The sequence below is a fragment of the Delphinus delphis genome, chromosome 14 (assembly GCF_949987515.2).
Source record: "Delphinus delphis chromosome 14, mDelDel1.2, whole genome shotgun sequence".
Lineage (NCBI taxonomy): Eukaryota > Metazoa > Chordata > Mammalia > Artiodactyla > Delphinidae > Delphinus > Delphinus delphis.
Window position 1 is genome coordinate 30790805 of NC_082696.1, and position 23570 is coordinate 30814374.

Genomic DNA, 23570 nt, shown 5'->3' on the forward strand with positions numbered 1-23570 from the left:
ATCTATGACTACTTCCTTGGTGTAATGGCAGAGTTAAGTAGTTGCAGCAGAGTCTGTACAGCCTGAAAAATTTTATTATCCAACACTTAAAGAGAAGTTTTGCCAGCCCCTGAAAAATGATAGTATACTATACATGCTATTGTACCACTTCTCTTCATTTAACAATAGTCATACAGTCAATATGTAGATCAATTTCTTTCTTTATAGTAGTGGAATCGCATCCCATTGATTGCTTAAATAAACTCCATAATTTGCTCAACAAGTCTTTTAGGTTACCTTCTGGTCTTCGTAAAAGATGATATTTCCATGCATTTCATGCATATCTGTTGACACCACTTTTACAAATGAAATTACTGAATAAAGGTAATGTGTACTTTTTATTTTAATAAATATTGCCTGATTGCCAAGTATAAAAAGATTCATAACAAAACTGATGTAGAACTGATTCAAAAGGGAGACCTACTTCTCCTACTCTCCCTTCTATTTAGATAATGCTGGGAAGAAAAATATAGCCCAGGATTATAAGTGAGATAATACATATAATAAGCAAGGAACAACATAGCACAATCTCTGGCAAAAAAAGTGTAACTTTAAAATAATATGTTTTTATTGAAATGAAGAAGAGAAGAGAATAATGAAAATTATACAACATGGCGTTTAGAGGAGTCAAGGAAAAATAGAAAACTTTTACATTCTTCAGCAGAAAAAATCATTTACAGTTTGCCAAAGTTGTTTTATATATTAAGTTAAATAATGGTTTCAAATGTGGGCAAATATGTCTTTAGTTGCAAAATTTCAGAGACAGGCTGGAATTTTTCCTGATAAAAGTCAAGCCCAGTAAGAAGTTCCACATCACGGACCCGGGCAACATGTGCGTTGAATCTTTCTTCAATCCAAAGAGCTTCTGGTTTATTTCCCTGAAAAAGAAAAACAAAAGACTATTTTCCCTGGGGCATGATTTTTCATTAACAGAAAGATCTTTTATAACTTAGAAGTTGTCCTTTTTCCTGGGTTTTTTTGGTTGTTGTTGTTGCTTTTTTTCTTTTTTTTTTGCGGTACTCGGGCCTCTGACTGTTGTGGCCTCTCCCGTTGCGGAGCACAGGCTCCGGACGCGCAGGCTCAGCGGCCATGGCTCACGGGCCCAGCGCCACCAGGGAAGCCCACAGCCATTTTTATATTTACTTCAGATACAATTTTTTTAAAAAAATGAGACATTAGAGATGAAGTTAAGTCCCCACATTCCTCTACTCAGAGTTAATCGTTATCATGAGTCAGTGTGAATCCAGTTTGTGTTTTTACACTTTTACTGCACATCAGTATACAATATATAGCATTGATTTATGTTTTCAAATTTATAGAAATCATGTAAGTGGCATTCTATAATTACTTTTTCATTCAATATTATGTTTGTAATCTATTCATAGTGAAATATCTAGATCTAGTTAAGTCTTTTGTTTTTAGCTATGGTTTGTGGTAGCACAGGTTATTTTTTTCATTGCCACATTGCTAGTATTTTTGGCATTATAAATAATAGTGTCATGATAAATTACCACATGTCTTCTGTGTTCAAGAACATGAGTTTCTAGGATATAGAAATGGAATTGCTGGGTCATAGAGTACATGTAACTTTAACTTCACCAGATATTAAACCTAGCACTCCTCAAAGTGTTTATACCAATTTATAGTTCCATTGGCAATGGAGGATAATCCCCATTTCCCCACATCCTTACCAAACCATGATGTGAAATAGTGCTTTATCCCTGTTTAAGTGTTATTACCCTGAGTTATATTGAGTATCTTTTCAGATATTTCTTGGCCATTTGACTTTCAATAGGTTTTTAACTACATATAAAAAACAGTATAGTTTAAAATAGTATAATAAATAGTATAGTAAAAAAAATGTTTTATACTATATATACTGTATATATAAAGGTTAGTGCAATAATTTAGAGCCATGGATTTCTGTGAAATTCCTTATTCTTTATTTATTAATTTCCTGATATTCATATGATATTGCTAAATTTCCAGTTAAATTTTTTAAAAGTAAGAAAGTTTACAAGTTTGTTTAATTAGATGAGTCTGCTTAAATGACTTTCAGTTGACTTCAGCATACTGGTTCACTTGTTTTTTAAATATGCAAGATTAAAATAGGCAGGTACTATTTGAGCCAGAGGAAGTATAAGACAAAACCACTGTTTTGAACCTCTGAAGTATTTCTCCATGTGAGATTCATGAGGTGAGTTATTATTTTTTAAAATATATATGTGATGTACTAATATTAACTCATATTTCTAATGGGAATCCAATTCAGTCTTTTTTTCTTGCTTGCATTATTTCACATTTTAGTAACATTTAATAGTTTTGATGATGTTTTTCATAAAGTTTCCCCCCCATGGCTTTTATAACTCTATTTTCTCCCAGCTTATTTGGTATCCATCTAACTGAATGTTTAGGGAACACCTGACAGTCTTCGCTTTTTTAAAACTGCAATGAAATGATCTTAATGATCTTAAATGAAATGAAATGTACTTAAATGATCTTAAGTACAACATAATTATAACTAGGCAGGGGTGATACTCAAGCTACTCCATGTCAGATAGTTCACCAGCACCAACCAATCTGAACAGAAGCCAGCTGTAGACAGCTGCTCTAGCTGTACCACTGCATCCCAAGAGAAGAAAAGCCTTGTGTATATCAAGTTTTTATGAGCCATATTTAAATATATGCTTTTAGATATATATATATATATATATATATAAAATTTGTTGGTTGATTACATATGTATTAGACCTGTTACATAAATAGAAGTATTGTATACCCCTAAAATACAACTCAGTTTGTTAGTTTTTTGAGGCAATACCAGTTTCAGTATTTTTCTCCCCTAACCACCTCCTTAATCTCTTCCTTATTCACTTACAGTCTCGTTATCACTGCCATCACACTAACAAAACCATTTTGTCAAGGATGACCTAACAGTAGAATTTTTGTAAACCTTTCACTTAGCTATTACCCCAAGCTTCTAAAAGTTCCTTCTTTGTCTTCCATAGCTCTGCTTACTTGTTTGATGACACCTTCTGTTTCCTCAGCTGACTTTAGTTTTTTCTATCCTGGAAGAATAGACATTTTCCTCCATCTGATCTTTGGATCTCTTCTCTCTATTTTCTCCCCTTCAGAAATTTTATTTCACTCCCGTGATTTAATACCAAATCTATCTCTATAGTTCTGTTCTCTTCCAAGTTCCATACCTGTATTGTCTACCCCTAATTCTATTTACAGTACAACCGTGTACCCCCAATTGCATTTCCAATATATACTAAGTTACAATAATGATAGTCACTTGGAGTTATGGCAGCGTTCTCATTTATCTGACAGGAATTCAGCCATACAAAGTTGAGGGGAAAAAAAGAAAAAGGAGGAGGAAAGAAATGATGGAAGAACAAAGGAAGACATAAAATATATAAGGAAATAAGAATCTAGTTCCCTACATCAAGTGTGAGGTGGAATTGTGAATCTACCATTTCTACAACTGGTATCTGTTCCCTTAAACATTTTATAGTGCGAGTACCTTCCCCCCACTCAGTGATTAGAATATTTAAAAGTGCAGAATGTTCATACAACATGACGCTTAAAGAAAGCTTATTTCATTGGGTGCTTAAAGCACAATGACCTCTTCTAATGCTGGTGGAAATGTTGGCTGAATTGTACTTATTAGGGTACAGCTTGTGTATGTACAGTACTTTGTGGGTGATTTGATTCTGAGTGATTTTATCTGTAAACAATTTCACTTTATGTTGACTTTAGAATGTAATTGCTTAATAAAATGTGATTTCTTTATAATGGCTACCATTTGCTTACTATGTATTTAGAATTCTTAGGGGTTTATGTGAAATATCTTATTTAATTTTCAAAACAACATCATGAGGGGATGATTTTTTTTATACATTTGAAGAAAGTGACACTCAGTTGTTTACCCAAAGAGGCCAAATCAGTAACTGAACCCAGATACCCAACTCCAAAACTCATGCATTTGCGTTCTATTCTATACTGCTTCTCACATACCCTCCTAGATATGCAACTAGTTTCTTTTTTATTTATTTATTTTTTTTGTGGCATGTGGACCTCTCACTGTTGTGGCCTCTCCCACTGCGGAGCACAGGCTCTGGACGCGCAGGCTCAGCGGCCATGGCTCACGGGCCCAGCCGCTCCGCGGCATGTGGGATCTTCCTGGACCGGGGCACGAACTCGTGTCCACTGCATCGGCAGGCGGACTCTCAACCACTGCGCCACCAGGGAAGCCCTCAACTAGTTTCTTAATCGGAAGACCACCAACAGCAAATGTATCCTTCCCAAAACAACTGATTGTCTTATATATTTCCTGGCCAATCACACCTAAATTTTCAGTCACCTTTGGCTCTATCCTCTCTTCCCTCCCTATATCTAATTGACAGTCACATCTTATTAATGTCACAATCTCTCTTATAATTATAGCTTGGTTTAAGTTTGTTTCATACTCATCATATTATGCCTCATTGTTATCTTTATAGATATCATAGTCTGATTACTATACTGCCAATTCCTTAAAATTTTGGAATATGTCCAATTTATTAGTGATCATGTCTTATTCAATAGAGATGATGCCCTGTTAATTTTGAGATCATCTCCACATTGGATGTTCAGGGAAAGCTTCATATCATTTGTACTTTACCTTGAGGTGTAGGTGGAATTTTTAGCAGATGGAAAAGAAGGGCATTCTAGAAGAGACAAGAGCATGAGCAAGCACATGGAGGTAGGGAAAATCAAGGGGTGTTCAAGTAATTTCAAGAACCTCAGTTCGCCTGGAACTTAGGTCTGCAAAGTCAACTGAGGGTAAATGGTGAAGAGCCTTAAGTACGGGCTGGGAGATTTTTGTTTGTTTATTTTTGTAGTTTTATTCAGGGTAGATAGACAATCAAATGGATGAGAAAGGATGTCGTCATGAAAAACTAAATTTTAAGATGAGCAACTTGATAGTGAAATACAGAGGTGAAGGAGAGGAGGACAGGAGACAGTAAAACTACTTAAAATTCATTTTCAAAAGTCCTGATAGAAGACAATAAGGGCCTAGACCAGGGATAGCGAATCATTTCTTCTTTTCACACCCATTCTAACCAATCCAAAATGGCTATCTAGAACCTCTATGATAAAGAACTATTTATTCCTGGTTCAGTGGAAAAGAGCACCACACCCTATCAGTCACCAAAGTCTGCCACTGGAAGAGGAAGTGAAGAATGATGGCTTCCCCTTGTCTCAACTAAATAAACTTCTGACAGGACAAATAGGAAGAGATTCAACTACACAACATCTCCTGATAGCTTCTTGTTTGGAAACTCTTCCTCATTCTAGGACTATGAGTGACCCGCTGCTTAGCCTCTAAACTTTGCCATCCATCTTGAGTCACTGAAAGCAACCATTCAACACTCAAGTTCAAATCCTATCTTCAAGACTCAGCTAGAATGTCGCCTTCCTTACCAGAAAGTATTTTTCTTTTGAAATCCTACTACATTTTATCTGTCCCTCTTTGTGCCACTTATTTTTCTTTCTTTTATTTTACTAGGCTTCTAAGTGATAGACAATGAGCCTTTTCTGCTAGAATTCACGTCTGATTTATCTGTGTATTGCCCATAGCACACAGTATGGTGAAGGCAGTTATGTGTTGAACAGATGAATCCCAACCTGGCTTAGAACCTAAGCTTTAACTTCCATCTCTACTAGCTCATGGGATTTTCCATGTGAACACCCATTTCTACAAACCAGATGTACCTACACTTAATTATCCTACCTACCTGCCAAAACAGTTCTCATTCCTAACTTCCCTCTTTTTTTTCCCCTAATTACCTGCATTTAAAATCTCTGATTCAGCTTTGAGTCTCCCTCTTCCTTTGGTTCTTGCATCCAGCCAGTTGCCAAGTCCCTCCCTTCTTCATTTCCTCCACAGAAGAGTCTTCCTAATCCTTTCAATCTGTTCAAATTCCGCCCATCCTTCAGGGCTCAGCCCTTCTGCCACCTCAATTTATGTAACCTTTATTTGTTATTCCAGCCAAAGTGTTTTGAATTTGAAACACTAAATACTTACGACAGTATTTGACAATGAATCCCAACTTTGTAATGTCTCTTACTTCTAATTTTTAAAATAATTCTTATATGATCGACTGGCCCATTTATGTGTCTGTATCTCCTTTATATATCAAAGTTATATATGAACTCCTTGAGGGCAGAGACAATGTATTCTTCCTTGGTGCATTCTAAAAAGCTTCTATCGTGATAGTGTTTACTTAATAGGTATTCAATATATTCGCTGAATGACTTCAGTAAAACCCAATTACCAGAATACACATGTTTTTCTATAAAGAACATATATGAAGTTGAAGTAACTATTTACATATAATTTGCCTTGATCCAAAAGGTTTTGAGGTGGCCTAATACATGATGTTAAAAAAGGAATGTTATTCGAGCTAACTTATTTTGTAAATACATATATGTATATATGTATTTAGGTAAATATATATACACATATATATACATACTATATATATATATGTATTTTCAGACCTCATGTTTTAAGTTGATGGAATTTTTGTATTTACATATTCATTTAAGAAACATTAATTTAGTGCCAACTTTGGGACAGAACCTTAAGGTTTGCATTCAGAATAAAAAGGCTAATAAGATACAACCCCTTTCCTTATTAGTGAATGTGAATAAAATATATCTAAATAAAATATATGACATGCATATATAAACACATGTTCATGTAAGCATATACATGTTTAAATTGATATTAATTACATAGAGATCAACAGTCTAAGGAAAAGTTCAAAACTGAGGTCATATTTACTACAACTCTAACCCATGAAACACCTAAAAAATATACTGTAGTCAGAGCCACTTTTATGAAAGCCCAGATGAGCTCTGACTAATCATCTTCTCAGGGCCCAGGGCCTCTCCAGGAGCATACTCACGGGACAGCTCTCCACGTTGGTAGGTCGGTGAGGGATGACAAAGGGTAAGACGTCCAACCACCCAGGGCAGGCGTTGGGGGTTTGGCTCTTATTTTTACAACTGGTCAACACCACGAAGTAGTGTGTTGGGATGGGAACACTGGTGTTGACTACATATCTAAAAACATAATTGAAAAGATTTGATGTTATTATACTTTTGCTTCTGAAGATTAGAAATGTCTTTTTATATTTTTAAAGAAATGTCAAGGTAAAATTATAGTAAAAGAAAGTAAATAAATAGAAAATACAAAATCTTACCACACATTTTTAAACCTTAATGAGTCTGAATCAAGATTATAGAAGTCCAAGCCTGGTCATTTTAACATCATGGGAAAATATTAAAATACAATGAAAAGCAGAGCATGGTATTCTGCCTCCTAGCTTTGTTGACTTGTACATCACAGTGACGTTTCCTAATAGAGTAGGGGCTGGACATGAAGGAGCTGGGATTTCAGCTGTAGCTGCGCACTTCTACTAGTCGTTTGGATGTGTACTAATCCTCTAATAGTCTATGACTTTCTAACTTTCCTCAACTTTAACATGGAGGTTTTCTTATGCTACCAACTTCGCAGCATAGACAGGGACAAATCCATACAACTGATACGACAGTCCTTTAGTCTCAGATAACAAACATGAAAGTGCTTTTAAAAGTTTCAAATGCAAAATAAAGGTAAGCTATTAGTATGAGTCCACTAAAAGGAAAATGAACTGGTATAAGTAGTAATGTATTACTGTGATCTAGAATCAGAGCTAGTCTGTCTGGGTTCTGGCTTTACTACTTAGCGGTGGAACTTAGACAAGTTAGTTAACCACTCTGTGCCTCAGTTTCCTTTTCTAAATGGGAACTAATGGAATCTAACATGTGGATGTTTTTCAGATTAAATGAAGTATCTGTAAATTCTTAGAAGCATACCTAGCATGGAGTAAAGTGCTATCAAATTGTTTGCTAGGATTATTAAATGGTGAAAGACAGGATCAATAAACACTGAAATAAGGACAAGGCAAACAAAATTTAAGGCCACACACTTAGTGATGATGAATGTTATCTTATCAGAAGGTATGAGTAGAAATCATTGCTTTACATAATCTAGGCTTAGTACCATAGTTCAGTACTGTCCATTTTGATAATAAAGAGGAATCATGGATGACACTTCTAAAACTCTCTATTCCTGTGTGCTGAGTTCAAAAGTAATTCTTAGCAACATGTATGACCAGGTTTAGTCCAAAGATGTACAGTTTAGTGGGACTAGTTTTCTATAGGAAGCCTACACTATCTCCTGGGAGATACTTTTATGAATCATCCACTATCCAAAATATTGGGTAGTATTTTGTTTTTGTTTTTGGCGGTACGCGGGCCTCTCACTATTGTGGCCTCTCCCGTTGCGGAGCACAGGCTTCGGACGCGCAGGCTCAGCGGCCATGGCTCACATGCCTAGCCGCTCCGCGGCAGGTGGGATCTTCCCGGACGGGGGCACAAACCCGTGTCGCCTGCATCGGCAGGCTGACTCTCAACCACTGCGCCGCCAGGGAAGCCCTGGGCAGTATTTTGAATAGTCACTTCTTGATTTTTTTTTATTTATTGCTGAACTGGTTCTCTGTTTACTGATAGCACAGTGAGTCTTCCCTACCTCCTTAACGTTGACAAAACCACGTTTTCCCTTTCACATTAGTTTAGAAATTATCCAAATAAAAATTTTTCTAACTATTCCTGGACATTTTTTTCTTTGCTTATTAGTTTAAATCTTTGCCATATAAAAATTTTGCTAAATATTTAGATAGACTAATTGAAAATAGTCAACAATTGCATCTCTATATAAATATGTTATGTAATGTTTAGAATACTGAGCTTTAATTTTAAATATTGAGGTTTCCCCTTACGATACCCTATTGCCAGATCAAAAGTCCATTTTGTTTCAAATTACTTACTCTGTAATTTCATCTGGAGTATCAAAATGACCATCGTAATTATAATCAAATATTGGTCCACTAACCACATTGACTCCATTTCTTTCCATGGCATGTTTTACAAGAAGAACACTATGGAAGTAATTCCACATTGCTAAAAATAAAAGAATAAAGCGTTAAAAATGTCTGCCTCTATTGAACATGGAAATATTTTCTATTATAAACAGGTACTTTTAAATAGCATCCAATTCTGCTTTAATACTTGTCAGTGGTCATTGAGTAATACTGCAAAATAGCCTATGCAACAAAAATAAACAGCCACACCCATGACAGCTTTTTGTTGCTGATGTAGTTACAGTCTCAAAATTACAGTTAAATATGTCTCCAAATGCCTCCCTAGGGCTGAGCTGCTTTGGGGACTGTATTGAAAAATGGTCAGAATACACATACTGCCTTATTAATTGTGACTCTAGGGACAAACACTTTTCATTTACTTATGGTGAGTATCAGTAAAATTTTATTTTGTGGTTAGCTCTTTACAGTAAAATTAGGATTAAAAAATTATCAAAATTCTAGCAACAATTCACCCAAAGTTGAAGTAAGTTGAAAAGAATTTACGTTAGACATCCTTCCTGTTTCAATATTTAAAACATTAGAACAGGGACTTCCCTGGAGGTCCAGTGGTTAAGACTCCATGCTTCCATTGCAGGGGGCGCGGGTTCAATCCCTGGTCGGGGAAATAATATCCCACATGCCACAAGGTGCGGCCAAAAAAAAAAATTAGAACAAAATGACTGATAACAAGAACAAATTGCAATAAAATATGTGTTTAGTTTAGAAGTTCAAAGAGTCACTTGGGTGTTTTAAAATTAATAATCTAAGTATATACTTACTTTTGAATGCTTCATACATAGGGACCAAATTACTCGTAATTAAAGCATCATATTGACTATCAGAAGTTCTATTGTTTGCTGCAAAACAAATGAATTTTATTAAATCTAGCTATAAGAGAAAGTATGACATTCCACACAATAGGCCCATTAGTATTACACATACTAATGTAAATTTATTAACACACAAAACACAGAGATACAAAGCACATCTCCATTATTGATGATGGAAGTCATCAATAATGCAGGCAGTTTTATGCATTTGATTGATACCTATAGTGGGCTGGTGACCCTCAAGAAGGTAGGTCCACGTCCTAACACCCCATTACCTCTGAATGTGATAGGTAGGAAAGTAGTGTCTTTGCAGATGTAATTAAAAGTTCAAGATGAGATTATCCTGGATTTAGGGTGGGTTCTAAATCCAGTGACTGGTGTCCTACAAGGAGAAGGAGGATTGAGAAGAGGAGAGACTCAGGGGAGAAAGCTATGCGAAGATGGAGGCAGAGATTGGAGCGATGCAACTACAAGCCAAGCAACACCTGGAGCCCCCACATGCTGGAAGAGGTAAAGAAGGATTCTACCCTAGATTCTCTCTTGCAAAGGGAGCGTGGCCCTGTCAACACCCTGATTTCAGACTTCTGGCCTCTAGAACTTTGAGAGAATAAGCCTCTGTTGTTTTAAGCCACCAAGTTTGTGGGTAATTTGTTACAGCAGTCTCTAGAAAACAAATATAATACCGATAGGAAAGCATCGTTATTGAATATACATAAAATAATAATGCTATGATAAATAACTCTTCCAAAGTAAAATTTTCTTAAGAAAGTGGGTTTTAACTCAGTGAAGACTGCTGACAGCACCACAAATGGTTGGCTTTGAAGACACATGGACTAGAGGAGTGTGTGCTGAGCCTGTGCGCTCTGGAACCAGACTGCCCGGGTTGGAATCCCAGCTCCACTGCCCGCCAGCTGACCCACTTGGGCAAAGCGCTATGTCCCTCTGTACTTCATTTGTCTCATGGCATCTCTCTCACTGAAATATTGTGAGGATTTAAACTGCTGCAAGCCTATGAATGTTTATTATAATGTTTTTTATATTTAAACTACCCTTGGCTACCTTAACTAATACTCAAATGAAAGGCCAATGTATGGGAACCAAAAGGCCAGGAGAGGCAAGATTGTTTTGCCTTTTTCTTCAAGATTTCACATGCTACTCACAGTCCTCTACAAGCCTTTTCTACTTGTTAAACTAAACTTTGAAAGTTGTAAAGTCAATGAACACAACATTACCTTCTTTTCAGGAAACATAAGAATCTGCTTATAATGGAAATGCTAACAATTTGTAATGGAGAGTTAGAAGGTGGTTTCATTCAATCCTTAATATTTTTTGAGACAAGCTGATTAGTTTTTCACTTCATTTCCTTGTCAAGACAAATATTTATAAATCAACCAATATCTTAGGGCTTAACAGATACAATTTTATAATGCCAATTTAAAATTTTTTATTAATAAAATGTTGCAACTATTTAAGGATTATCCTAGGGTTTACATAAATTTGGTGGCGCTCTAATTGTCTCTAGATATTGTAACAAGATATACCAGTTTATTATCCTAATTCTCTGTTAGGAATTTTACATTGATGTGCTACTTGCTTTCACTAGGCCTTTTTTTCCCACTATAAATCTCAGAACCTCTAAATTATAAATCTCTAAATTGACCTCTTTGGTCATGGCTTCCGGAAAAATGGAGTCAAATATCTGGAGAAAACCCATTCTCAGAAGCTGAAATTGTTGAAAATCTCATGAGTAAATCAAGGAAATGACAATCCCTGCTGAACAGAGAAGAGATTTGGGTTTTAAAAAAATCACAATGGCTTTTGCACGTTCCCAAGAGAGAAGCTTCCTGAAAAAATATTTCAAGTTTATTCAGCTGCTTAATCCACATAAAGCTGTTGGATATATAGCCTGAGCGAGAGGCCCCAATTCCAACCTGATTTGTCTTCACAGGCACAGCGGCATTCTCAATGCAAGCCTTAGCTTGGCCAGTCACCAGAAAAAAAAAAAAATGTTTTTTAGACGCTTGTGTCCCTCTCCAAAGAATCTTCAGTTTTAAAATTAAACTTAAACCTGCCGAACTCTCTGAACATCTGGGCCAGATTAGAGCTGATGTGTGGTTCCCAGTGCAAAATTTATTAGTCTTTATTATAGCTGTTGCGCTGCTCCAGGCCAGTCCACAATCACTGGAAGCCTCCTGGGCCGCTAGTTTAGCCCAAGCAGGTAGTTTTGGTGGGGAGCATATGTTTAGGGCACATGCCCACATCCAGCTGATGAGGGCTTTCTAAGCTGCTGCTCTAAAAAAGAGTTATACAAACCAGGAGGATAGAGGAAGCCGTGGGCGATATTCTTGTCTGCTAAAGAGAAGGAACAATTTTGGCTCTCAGAAGGAGCAATCCTGACATCAGCCCGCAGACAGTCTGGGACAGTGGGAGGAAGAGGCGATGTGTCTCCCTGTTGAAAGAGAGAAAAGAAAAAAAAAAATGACGCCCACATTGTGGCTCACCCATCGCCTTACTTGGGTTGTAACTTCCCTAGAATGTTTTTCATTTAACCTTTTCTTATTTTGTTAGTGAATCAGGTCTACGCAAGCAATGGAAATGGATGTCTTCAGCAATGTTTTCTTCTGTGGTTCCCTTCTGGTTAGGGACATGGGAAGGGCAAATCAAATACACCTTGGAAAGGAATATTTGCAGGTTAAAACCTGAATTGAGTGCACAGGGATAATGGGAGCTACTGCTAAAAACCCAAATCTATTTCAGGCTCTAACTTTAGGTGGTGATATATACTGTGTTTGCAAATAAAAATTGAAAATAAAATATAAACTATTTTTAAAATACAGATATGACTTAAGGATAATATTCTTCAGTTGAGCAAGAACTTCTAATTAACCTAAGATTAACTCAAAGAAGCTGTAGTTGTATAAATTTACTTATTTGGGGACTTTAATAAATTTGTAGCTATGCTTTATTCATCTTGAAATATAGGAATATATTTTTATAATTTTCTTTGCAACTTTAAAGACTAATACAATAATTTATTTACTAGCAGGCATCTATAAACGCACTGCCTAAGTACTTAAGGTAATACAGTATTACATAATCATATTTTGATGAGCATACAATTATGAGTATGTAAACATTTTGCTATTCATTTAATTTTTTCAGAAATTCTGATTTATATGCCCTCTACTGCCCACAACATATATATTTCTTTAAAAATTATTTTATAATTTATAAAAAAGAAGATTAAATTAAATGAGAATGTTCTTCCTCTAGTCACTATATTGTGCTAAAAGCAATAAGTAGCTATGGTGTCTAAAACATATGTGGTAATTATTTTATAATATGTGCACATATCAAATCGTCACATTGTACACGTTGTAAACTTACACAATGTTATATGTCAATTATATCTCAATAAAGCTGGGGAAAAATAAATAAATAAAATGTACAAGATCAATTCACAAAGGAAAAGGCAGCATACACTGTGTGCTCTATTCATAGGCAGGAGAGCTCCATGATGAGATATAGGACAGGAAGGAGATGAAGAGGAGGGGAAACACAAGCAGAGGATGTATGCCTAACATGCTGCAACACTCCAGTTGGAAAACACTATACAGCAGTGGAGTAAATTTCTCAACTTGATTGTACACAAACATTTATCTCTGCTCCCCTCTGAAATCCCATTAAAAGCACAGTAATGATGAAGACACATAAGAGATGATAAGAAATTTTCAGAAACTGGAAGTCAGATAGGCATATGTGTTTACTACTGTCACCTTGACTTGGTAAACCAGTAAACGCTGATAACAAAGAGCCTCTGGTTGGGAAAAACTCAAAGAAACTGATTCCTTCTGTAGAACACCAGAAGCATAGAACTTGGAGTCTCCTAAAGACAGGGGATGTATGTAAAGTTGGAAAGAAGAGGATAGGTTGAAAGTCTGTAAAAGAGGCCAGACAGAAGCTTTATTCACTGGGGAGGTTGATCCAAAGAGACAACCAGACTAAAGGACACAAGGCACCCTGGAAAGCAGGTGAAAGCGATGGAATTAAATTTTAAAATCTATGTACTGAATGGTAAGATTCCCTCCAGTCTCATCACCCCCGTGTATGTTGGTTCACATGAGAAGTGTCCTTTCTTTGGAAAACAAACCATCCTGAAAAGAAAACTAGATACAATTGGGAGTCCCCAACAAAATGTCTGGCTCTCCTCCTGATTAACCTGTAATGAAGCTTATCAGCTGGCAAGCTCAGCCCTGTAGCTTAGTGCCTCACCCTTAAACTATGAGCTGACAGCCAAGGACCACCAGATATGCATTGGGGTTGGGGAGAGGAACCAAGAAGAAAAAGAGACAATACAGACAGCAGAAGAAAACTCACTTCTCACAGAGATGAGAGTATGTATGTCATCCATAGAGAAAGAGCAGAAAGCATTTAAAAAGGAAAGAGATAACAGAAAGAGCTCTTGGGATTTAAAAATATGACAGCAGAAATAAAATTTTCAATAAGCTCTAGAAAATGAAATTACAGATATTTCTCAAAAAGTGAATTAAAGACAAGAGATGGAAAGAAGAAAGGCAAATATAAACACATTAGAAGTCTAATGTCCTATTAATTTTGAAGAAAAACTGTTTCTAAAATTCTAAAGCTAAGCCTTCAATTAAGCATATAGATAGAATAATAAAAACACTTTGAGATGCACAAAGTCTCAAATATGTATCTTCTCTTCTTCCTTTCTTAGGAGGCTCCTCAGTGACTATATAGTCACTGAGGTGACTATATAGTCACCAAAACAAGGAGTAGACCAAGAAATATGAAGATATTAGTATTAGATGCAGTGTATCCGCTCCCACTATTTATTTCATTCTCCTTCTGGTGCAGATACTAGAAAGCTAAAAACATTTGTTTATATTCCTTCAAAAACATATAGTGAACAATTCTGAATGACAAGGTTTCTTCACTTAGTGTAAAGGGGCACATAGAGACGATGCAAAGTGGGAGGACTAGGGAGATTGACAGCCGACCCAGTCAGCCCTATAGACACCCAGAATATTGTGAGTTGATGTTTCCTACCACACACCTTACCATTTTACTTCAAGAAATATATAATATATGAATGCAGCCATTGATGCATTTTCCACAATATAAGGAAAGTGAAATGCCTATATTCAATAGTTAAAATCATAAAAATCCTAAGGAGGGAAGTTTATGTAATTTTAATGTGCCTGCAGCTATGGAAGTTGTGCTCAAACAATTCAGTTGGGCAAAATGTTTACTATTTTCTCAAAGTGGCATAGACTTTGGGTTGGGAGAAAAGGACCAGGATGTATTTAGTCAGAAAGTACTAAAAAAAAGTTACACGTTTTCTGCTAACTGAAAATCTTAGATGTGTTTCTTATATATCAAACTTGAACCCCCGAATATAAATACATCAAGACTGGGAAAGACAGGATATGGCCTACTTCATAAAGGTGAGATCATGCAGTAGGCAGCTCTCTAGAAGGATGGAGGGGAGGTATAGTCACATCATTTCTGAATCTTGGGCTCTTGAGAAAAGGCATAGTGAACTACCACCTTACTACCCCACCACTCCCCTACAGACACACACACATACACACACACACACACACACACACACACACACACACACTCACAAATAGTTTCATCCTTCCATCTGTTCAGAGTTCCTTAGAGTTTTTTAAGCCAGGGGATAGAAAGTCAGGAAAACAATAAATAGAATTCAGACACTCAGATGAAATCTGAACCCTAGCTCTCAAAATTCTTAGAGGGAAGTAGATGATAAGCACAGACAGGAAAGTGAGATACTTTCATTTCTAGTCTGGTATGGAGACAAAATAGAACTTAAACAAGAGATAAAACTATTTTTATTGAAGTTATATAGACTCTCCTTATCTGTAGACTGAATGTCAAAGCTAAAACATATTTATTTGAAGATTGGATAATTGTGATCTTGCCTTATGGTAAGTATAATTATACACGTTTAAATTATTTTTCTGGTTGTGATTTTTTTTCTATAGGGAAAAATATTTCTTATAGTGCAAAAAACAAAAACAAACCTTTTGCAATACACAATAATGTCCCTAGTTTTTAAAGACTCACAAAACACATTTGGGTCATAATTTACAATATCAGTGCTAACAAGCTTTAGAAACAAAAAAGACTTTGTAAAAATTTAGTTATGGGAGATTTTTCAAAGTGTACTAGATTTTCTTCTCTGAAAAAGCCCTTCAACTTCATATTCAATTTCTGAATTAGATATGCTAAATAATTGTAATTCTTGCTATTATTTTTAATTTTCCACCTAACAACATAAAAAACAATTCTCATCTTCCTACTGAGGAGGGCCAGAAGCAAAACCCTTATACAGTCTGATCAACCTTAATGGTTTTGAAGCAATTGCTGTAGGACCGTGATTTCAAATCACAGCTACTTCCCCCAAACTCTTCTGAGATAATAACAACAACAACAATTAGAAAACCCACCAAAACCACAGAAAAACAAAAGTTCCATAAAACTTAAAGACACAAGCCAATTGGATCCATGCTCCAAAAAGTGCTTATGTAAAGTCTGATTTTTCAGACACAGAGATGATTTATAACATTTCTATGTGAATCTCAAAACATCCTTGTATGTAATTTTCTTGAACCACGACATACTAACAGAGCAATTTCTGAATTAGAAAGCAGAAAATTGCTAGAATTCCATCCTCTCACATGGAAGGAGAAATACACAAGTAGTTCTGTGGGATCCTGAAAGGACAGGAACTTTGGGTAACAAAGAAGCTAGTTTTAAAACAATAACAAAAAAAGAATTGTACTAAACTCTTAGTCTGAGACCACTTGAAATCTCTCTGCCTTTGGTTTCCGTTAAAGCTCATATAAATTCAGGAATGCAAGACAGCAGGGGAAAGTATTAAACACATAAACATTCCCCTTAACTCCACATAATCCCTGGTACCTGGACTTTTCAAAATAGAGAATTGAATAATAAAACTGGCCTTGAATATACTGCCCCTTTCAAAATCAAAAACAAAATAGAAATTATTTTAAGGAATAAATAACTTCATATTATTGTTTCATAGTACGCTTCATAGCATGTTGAAGAAAATCACAGACAACTGAACACTGTGCATATTAAGAAAGTGATGTTGCCATTAACCATACATATGAACTCAGGTAACTTTGTAATATATTTGCTCACGTTGGAAAACAACATTAGTGCTCTCCTACCACTGACCACAATTAAACCATTGTCAGCGGGAGAGTTGACTTTCAGAACACATAAAGCCATAATTAGTAGTGGCAAAATATGCTTATTCCAGAAATCTTGAATTGGAACAAGAAGAGTAAATAAACTGGATACAACCAATCATTTCCTTTCCATAAAAAGAGATGGAAGATCTGTACCCTTAACAAGAACAGTAATAGGTAGGGGTTTGTCATCAGAATCTTTGTATATAAAATACTAAGATTTTTCTCTACAAAAAAAGCTTCCTGATTATTTATTTACCCTTCTGGTTGGAAGTACTGCTTCATCTTTACTTCTTTAAAAATAATGGTTGGGATTAATTTATCTGATGCATTCACTCAATAACCATTTACTGGGCAGCGGTACTGTGCCGGGGAATATGTTAAATAAAACCATTCCTGCCATGAAGGAGTGTTTGGGCTGATTTTTGGCAGACTTTGATTTTTGCTTGAATTTACATTTCCCTGATTGCTAATAAGTTTCATATCCTTTGGTTCATATCCTTTGCCCATTTATTAACTAAGATGCTTGCCATTCTCTTGTTTATTGGTAGAAATTTACTAGCCATTCCGGATCCTAATTAGTATTCTGTATACTCATCACTTGTTTCTTACGTGCAGTGCAAATATATTGTCCCAGCCATAAGTTCATTTTTTTGGTCACACATTAATGTTAATGTAGTAAATTAATCAGTTTCCTCTATGTAATTTTTGTTTTTGTTGTTGTTCTGTGTGCTAAGAAATCCTTCTCTATCCTGAGGTCATAAAAATATACACAAAGGAAAATATGGATTTGCTGTTCACATTTAGGTCTATAAATTCACCATCAATTTAATTTTGTATGTGGTGTGAAGTAGGGATCTAATATTTCTTTTTCTTATGGTAGCCAATTGTCCCGGTGACATTAATTGAAAAGGAGTTTGCCAGATAGTGAAAGAGGTAAGAGGATTTAAACAATTGGATTCTTAACCTCAATCTGCAGAGACCTGTAACATAGGACACCTATACATGTAGGTCTAGCCTGGCTTCTTAGAGTACTAGATCCTTTAGGGAAGGATTACCTCTTATTCACATTGTGTTTACTGTACCTACCATGGTACACAGCAGATAGTATAATATTTTAAAGTAATCAAATAAATAACAAAACCCTTTATAACTTAGTTACCATCACCTTTTAGGTGCACCCACCATATACTTGGGAAATACCAAATGAAATGTGTGCCTCTGTACTTCCTGTTGCTTCTCTTTGAAATCTTCTTTTCTACCTGCCATACCAATTAACCAATTGGCCTGTAAACACTCTGCTTTCTCCAGGCAAAACACAATGTATTCCTCTTTTGCACCCATGTAGCACCTACAAGTACTTGTAAGTAAAACCTGGGACGTTGTCTTATCAATACAAGCCACAGGTCCATTGAGCTCCCTTTGGGATCTCTACTGCAAATCAAAATTCAACTTTTAGTATAGTAAAGAACTACAATTTCTTTCCAGCCTGTGTGAATCAATGGACACAGGAACTTACCGGTTTAGGGACTGTATATGAACTCCAAAGGGGCATCCTGCTAGTTTTGTCAAATCCACTGACATATTCCCTGTGATAAAGAAGACAGAGTTCCTTGTTCTTCTGTATAACCCTGGGCCTTCCAAATGGCAAATTTAGTTTCTCTGTTGTTTTTACTAAAATAAAAATAATATAAAATAAAAATGTTTGTGAAAATTAGCAAAAGTTTCTATGTATAGTAACTACCCATCTCCGATGGATTATTATTTTCCAGGTACTCTGATAACTATTTTACATATGTAACCTCTTTTAAGTCTTACAACAACCCTATGAGGTAGGTGTTATTATTCCATTCTATAAATTATAAAACTAAGGCTTAGATAAATTACTTAGCTAAACAGCTAACAGTTCACAAGACATATCCGAAGAGATAAAACTTTAAAATCAAAAGCACATACTTTATAACAAAGATGACTTACTTTCGTAATTGTCCTAGGAAAGAAATTGGAATTTTATTAAAAGTATGCCTACTGTATTTATTCATTTTTAATTATCTGCCATTAGTCTAAATTCCACCAATTACTGATGGTTAAAAAATGTGCAGAGTATTCATGCCATGGAATAACACTCAGTAGATTATAAGAAGATTGTCAAAACAGCCAACGTATTTACTGAACTGTTACTGTGTGCCAGGCACCATTCTAAGTACACACGTATGTTAACTCATTTAGTCTTCATAACAACTCTAAAAGTAGGTATTTCCATTTTACAATGATGAAACAGGCCTAGAGAGCTCAATACAAGAATACTTGAAAGGTAACAGGTTGATTGTAGTTAATAACACAGTATTGCACATTTGAAAGTCACTAAGAGAGTAAATCTTAAAAACCCTCATCACAAGAAAAAAAAAGTTTTTATAACTATGTATGGGGACAGATGTTAACTAGACTTACTGTGGTGGTCATTTTGCAATATATACAAATATTGAATCATTATATTGTACACTTGAAACTAATAAAATGTTATACGTCAATTATACTTCAGTTAAAAAATTTTTAAAGTAAAAAATAAAAGGGATAACAGGTAATAATCATATTGCTCCAGGGCAGACACCGTTCTACATTCTTTCCATGGGTTAGCTCTTTTTTTTTAATTTTTATTCTATGTCAGAGCATAGTTGATTAACAATGTTGTGTTAGTTTCAGGTGTGCAGCAAAGCGATTCAGTTATACATATATTCATGCATTTATTCTTTTTCAAATTCTTTTCCCATTTAGGTTATTACAGAATATTGAGTAGCATTCCCTGTGCTATACAGTAGGTTCTCGTTGGTTATCTATTTTAAATATAGCAGTGTGTACATGTCAAGGATTAACTCTTTCAATCTTTTCAACTACGTGAGGTGAGTACCATTATTATGGAAGAGACTGAGGCACAGAGAGGTTAAGTAATTTGGCCCAGCTTACACAGAGGGGAAGAAGTAGACATAGGACTTAAACCCAGGCAGTTTGTCTCTTCACATCTAAAAAAGTGAATAGGGAACTGTAGACAACGCACCACCATTTCAAGGAATTGCTGAGTGCTTGAGACCATCATAACTATTCCATGCTGCTACTGTTGTTATTAGACCTGGGGCATTTTTCCCTCTTATATATTGGCAAGAAAATCTTTATGTTCAAAAGAACCTGTAAGCTTATTTTGGAGAACCTCCAAAAGGCAATGTGGCATTCTGTTAGGTCTAAACATCGAAGACTTAACGTGCTTTCTATTGACCTACTTTCAGCTTGGGTGAGATTTAGCATTTGATTCACGCGGTCAAGGTCAGCACTCTGCAAGATAACGTGGGAGATGGGGAGAAAGTGAATCATAGTAACAACACATGTTTTAAAAGGTGATCAAGATTATTTCTGCAGTAGTCACATGAATGTTTTACTACAGAACAAAAAAGCCAGACTAACTTGAGTTTAAATTCCAGTTCTGCCACTACCTCAGAAATATAGAGACATTGCTACTCCCAGGAATACATTTGTTGTGTGGGAGTCTGCAAAGATGTAATTGATAATGGGGCAGATCATTCTGACCGTGCTGGAATCAATTACTAAGTTGGGATGACAACATCCCAGGGTTTCTCAAGCTTTTATATATATATATATATATATATATATATATATATATATATATATATATACACACACACACACACACACACACACACACACACACACACGAAACTCCCTTGAGAGTCTTGCTAAAATGTACATTCTGATTCAGTGTGAGCCCAAGCTCGGGGGGCCTGAGATTCTGCATCTCCAATGAGCTTGCAAGTGATGCAGATGCTGATCCTGGGACCACACTGAGCAGGAAGGGACCTTCCTTACAAAGAAGAACTTGGGGTTTGCAGTCACATAGACCGAGCTTCTGTGACACTGGACAATTTACCTAACTTTTCGGAGCCCTCTTTATCTCTAAAGTGGGGAAGAAAACACCCACTTTATAATATTTATTATTATTACTTTAAATAGTGGTTCCATTGAGGTTATCTGGAGCAGTAGGAAACCCACACATTTACTCTGATTTTCAGGATGGATTTGATTTTTACTGGGAAGTTTAGACTTTTGCCCTTTTAAATCTTTTTTGGTTGGTAATTTACTTATGCATTTATTTCTGTGATATGATGTTACTTTGAGGATCAGAGAATGGAAAGCCTTCCCTGACCCCTGGCTCTAAGAAACAATTCTTACCTGAGGCAGCTGGTGTTTATTTAGCTTTACAGCCACCCTCGGGACTTGGCATCAAATGCACCTCGACATTAGCTTTAGCTTGATGGAGTCCCGATAGTGGGCTCCAATTCCATTCCGATATCCCAGCCCCACCCATGTGCTTTAATTCTCACAGCGGGGCTTGGTCCTTGCATTCTGAGCTCCTGTTCTGATTGCTTGCCTTTGGGAGACCCCTCTTAGCACTGGAATCTCACCTGGCTGAGAGTCTCCTGGGATCTGAAATCCTGCTGCTGAACTCAGCTGGGCATCTGATCCACTAAAAAGACCTTCCCAATGCTGACTGTCTGTCAGGCAGCCTCCAAGCGTCCTCTCATCAAAGGGTTCTTCACTACTACCCAGAAGAATACCTCCCACTTTAAATGCTAGGCTTCCTGCTGAGCAGACTCCGCAGCACCTACCCTAGTGGGTGTGTCAGATGCCAGATCTCAGTCCCTGCCCCCGCGGGCTATTTCTGCTCTGAAATAACCGAGTATGACCATCTGATTCTTAAGCTGTAAGAAAGATGGTTGATGAGGGAAATCAAAGAGAGCCCCAGGATTCCACTCTTTTGAACGATTACGGACAGTTAGCTCACCGTGGATTAACAATTGCCAAGTAGTGCTTTCCAGCTTACAAAACATATTCACATACTTAATCTTACAATGTACCTCTCATTTCCAGATAAGGTTCAGAGAAACCACATATTCTCTTAGTAAATATCTGAGCTAGAACACAAACCTGGTTGTTAGCTACTCTGGTTATAGGTGAGTTTGCCCCTTTACATTCTTATGGATACATGAAGTTATTACTTACACTTTGTAGCTCCGGGCATGAACATCCTAGAGTATCTGTGGGCACTGGAACAGTAAAGCCACAAACAGAAAACTTTGACACTTCTTCTGCATGAGATGGTTCATAAAAAGGCACCTTCAGAAGATAGTTTAAACTACCATGGGTACCATTGTTTGGTGCTGGTTGAATGTGTAGAAGATCTGTTTAAAAATTAAATTCAAAGTAGTTTTAAATTAGAAGGCAACAACATCTATGCAGAAGATGGGAGAAAACAAACACTTAGTGTTCACTTCCTTTAATAAATTCTGCTGCATACACCATTCAGTTTAGCAGCTTCCCCCTCCCCTCCCAATTTCCATACCTAGTCTTTCTAGAAAATAGGAACAGTTGCTGTAAATGAGCCATAGGAATGTTTATGAACTGTTTCTGTTCCTCCGGAGAAGAGCATCTCTGCTTAAATGATCACTTTGTGCCTTAAGTATATCATGGTTTTCTAGCATAAAAAAGCTACACTTTTAGTAAAAACAAGTTTAAAGAACTTAAATAATTTACAGTCTTACTTGTAGTATATTTATTTAATTATAGGAAAATACTCTAAGTACAGATACTTTTAAAATATTAAACTAGTGAATTTTGCTTAAAATTTAGAGAACTTTTTATAGTTTTTCCTATAAAAACAGAACATACAAATATTGCACAAACATAACCTTGTAAGTCCCTGCTGAGGACTACCAAAGAGATCTCTCCTAGAACTGCAATCTTAACTAGTTCTTTTTAAACCTTTCCTGGAAAGGGCCAGTAGCCCTGACCATAAACTCAGTCTTGGGAACAAAGAATTTAAGTTAATGCTACAACACATTATTTTTAAATGGATACTCTTTGGTCTCTAAGTTACATTCAATTACCACAGGCCAGTGGCAAGATGAAGAGTGACAACTGTGAGTGTACTTATGTTCCCAAATTCCTGTAGCTAAAGGTGAAATTGCAACTCAATTCATTGCCTTGCCTAGCTAAATGATGTGTGGTCTGAGGTAAGCACATAGGCAGGAAGGTAGGTTAGATCCCCCAAAACTCTAATTCTTTACTGTTTTTTAACATTGAGTGTAATGTGTCGATCCAAATAGGACTTTTTTACCATCCTTTTATTCCAGAAGCTTTCTCTCTGTAATTACAAGAAAATACTTCTGTTTTTTTGCTGTGTTTTCCCTGCTCTGAAAAGTTGGAAGTGTAATTTTATTTATCTAAGTTCTATTAAATTAAATTTTCATGTAGTAACTAACAGAAAAGTTGGTCTCCCAGGGTCTAATGTTTATCATTACTAAAACAAAACAAAATGAAAAGAACTCACATTGACTGCTAAATAATTC

General features: G+C 36.1%; 1 protein-coding gene across 1 annotated transcript in view; it reads right to left on the minus strand.

Annotated features, from left to right (window-relative positions):
* Nucleotides 1-440: 440 nt before the first annotated feature.
* Nucleotides 441-23570, minus strand: part of ENPP3 (ectonucleotide pyrophosphatase/phosphodiesterase 3) — a 64658-nt gene continuing 41528 nt past the window's right edge. Inside the window, exons 18-25 of the mRNA XM_060029948.1 lie at nt 22225-22403; nt 20430-20481; nt 18674-18828; nt 12200-12335; nt 9836-9913; nt 8964-9096; nt 6999-7155; nt 441-917 (exon numbers count right to left, since the gene is read on the minus strand). Of these exons, the coding sequence (XP_059885931.1) occupies nt 747-917; nt 6999-7155; nt 8964-9096; nt 9836-9913; nt 12200-12335; nt 18674-18828; nt 20430-20481; nt 22225-22403 (1061 nt within the window). The 3' untranslated portion in view covers nt 441-746. The remainder of the gene's footprint in view (nt 918-6998; nt 7156-8963; nt 9097-9835; nt 9914-12199; nt 12336-18673; nt 18829-20429; nt 20482-22224; nt 22404-23570) is intronic.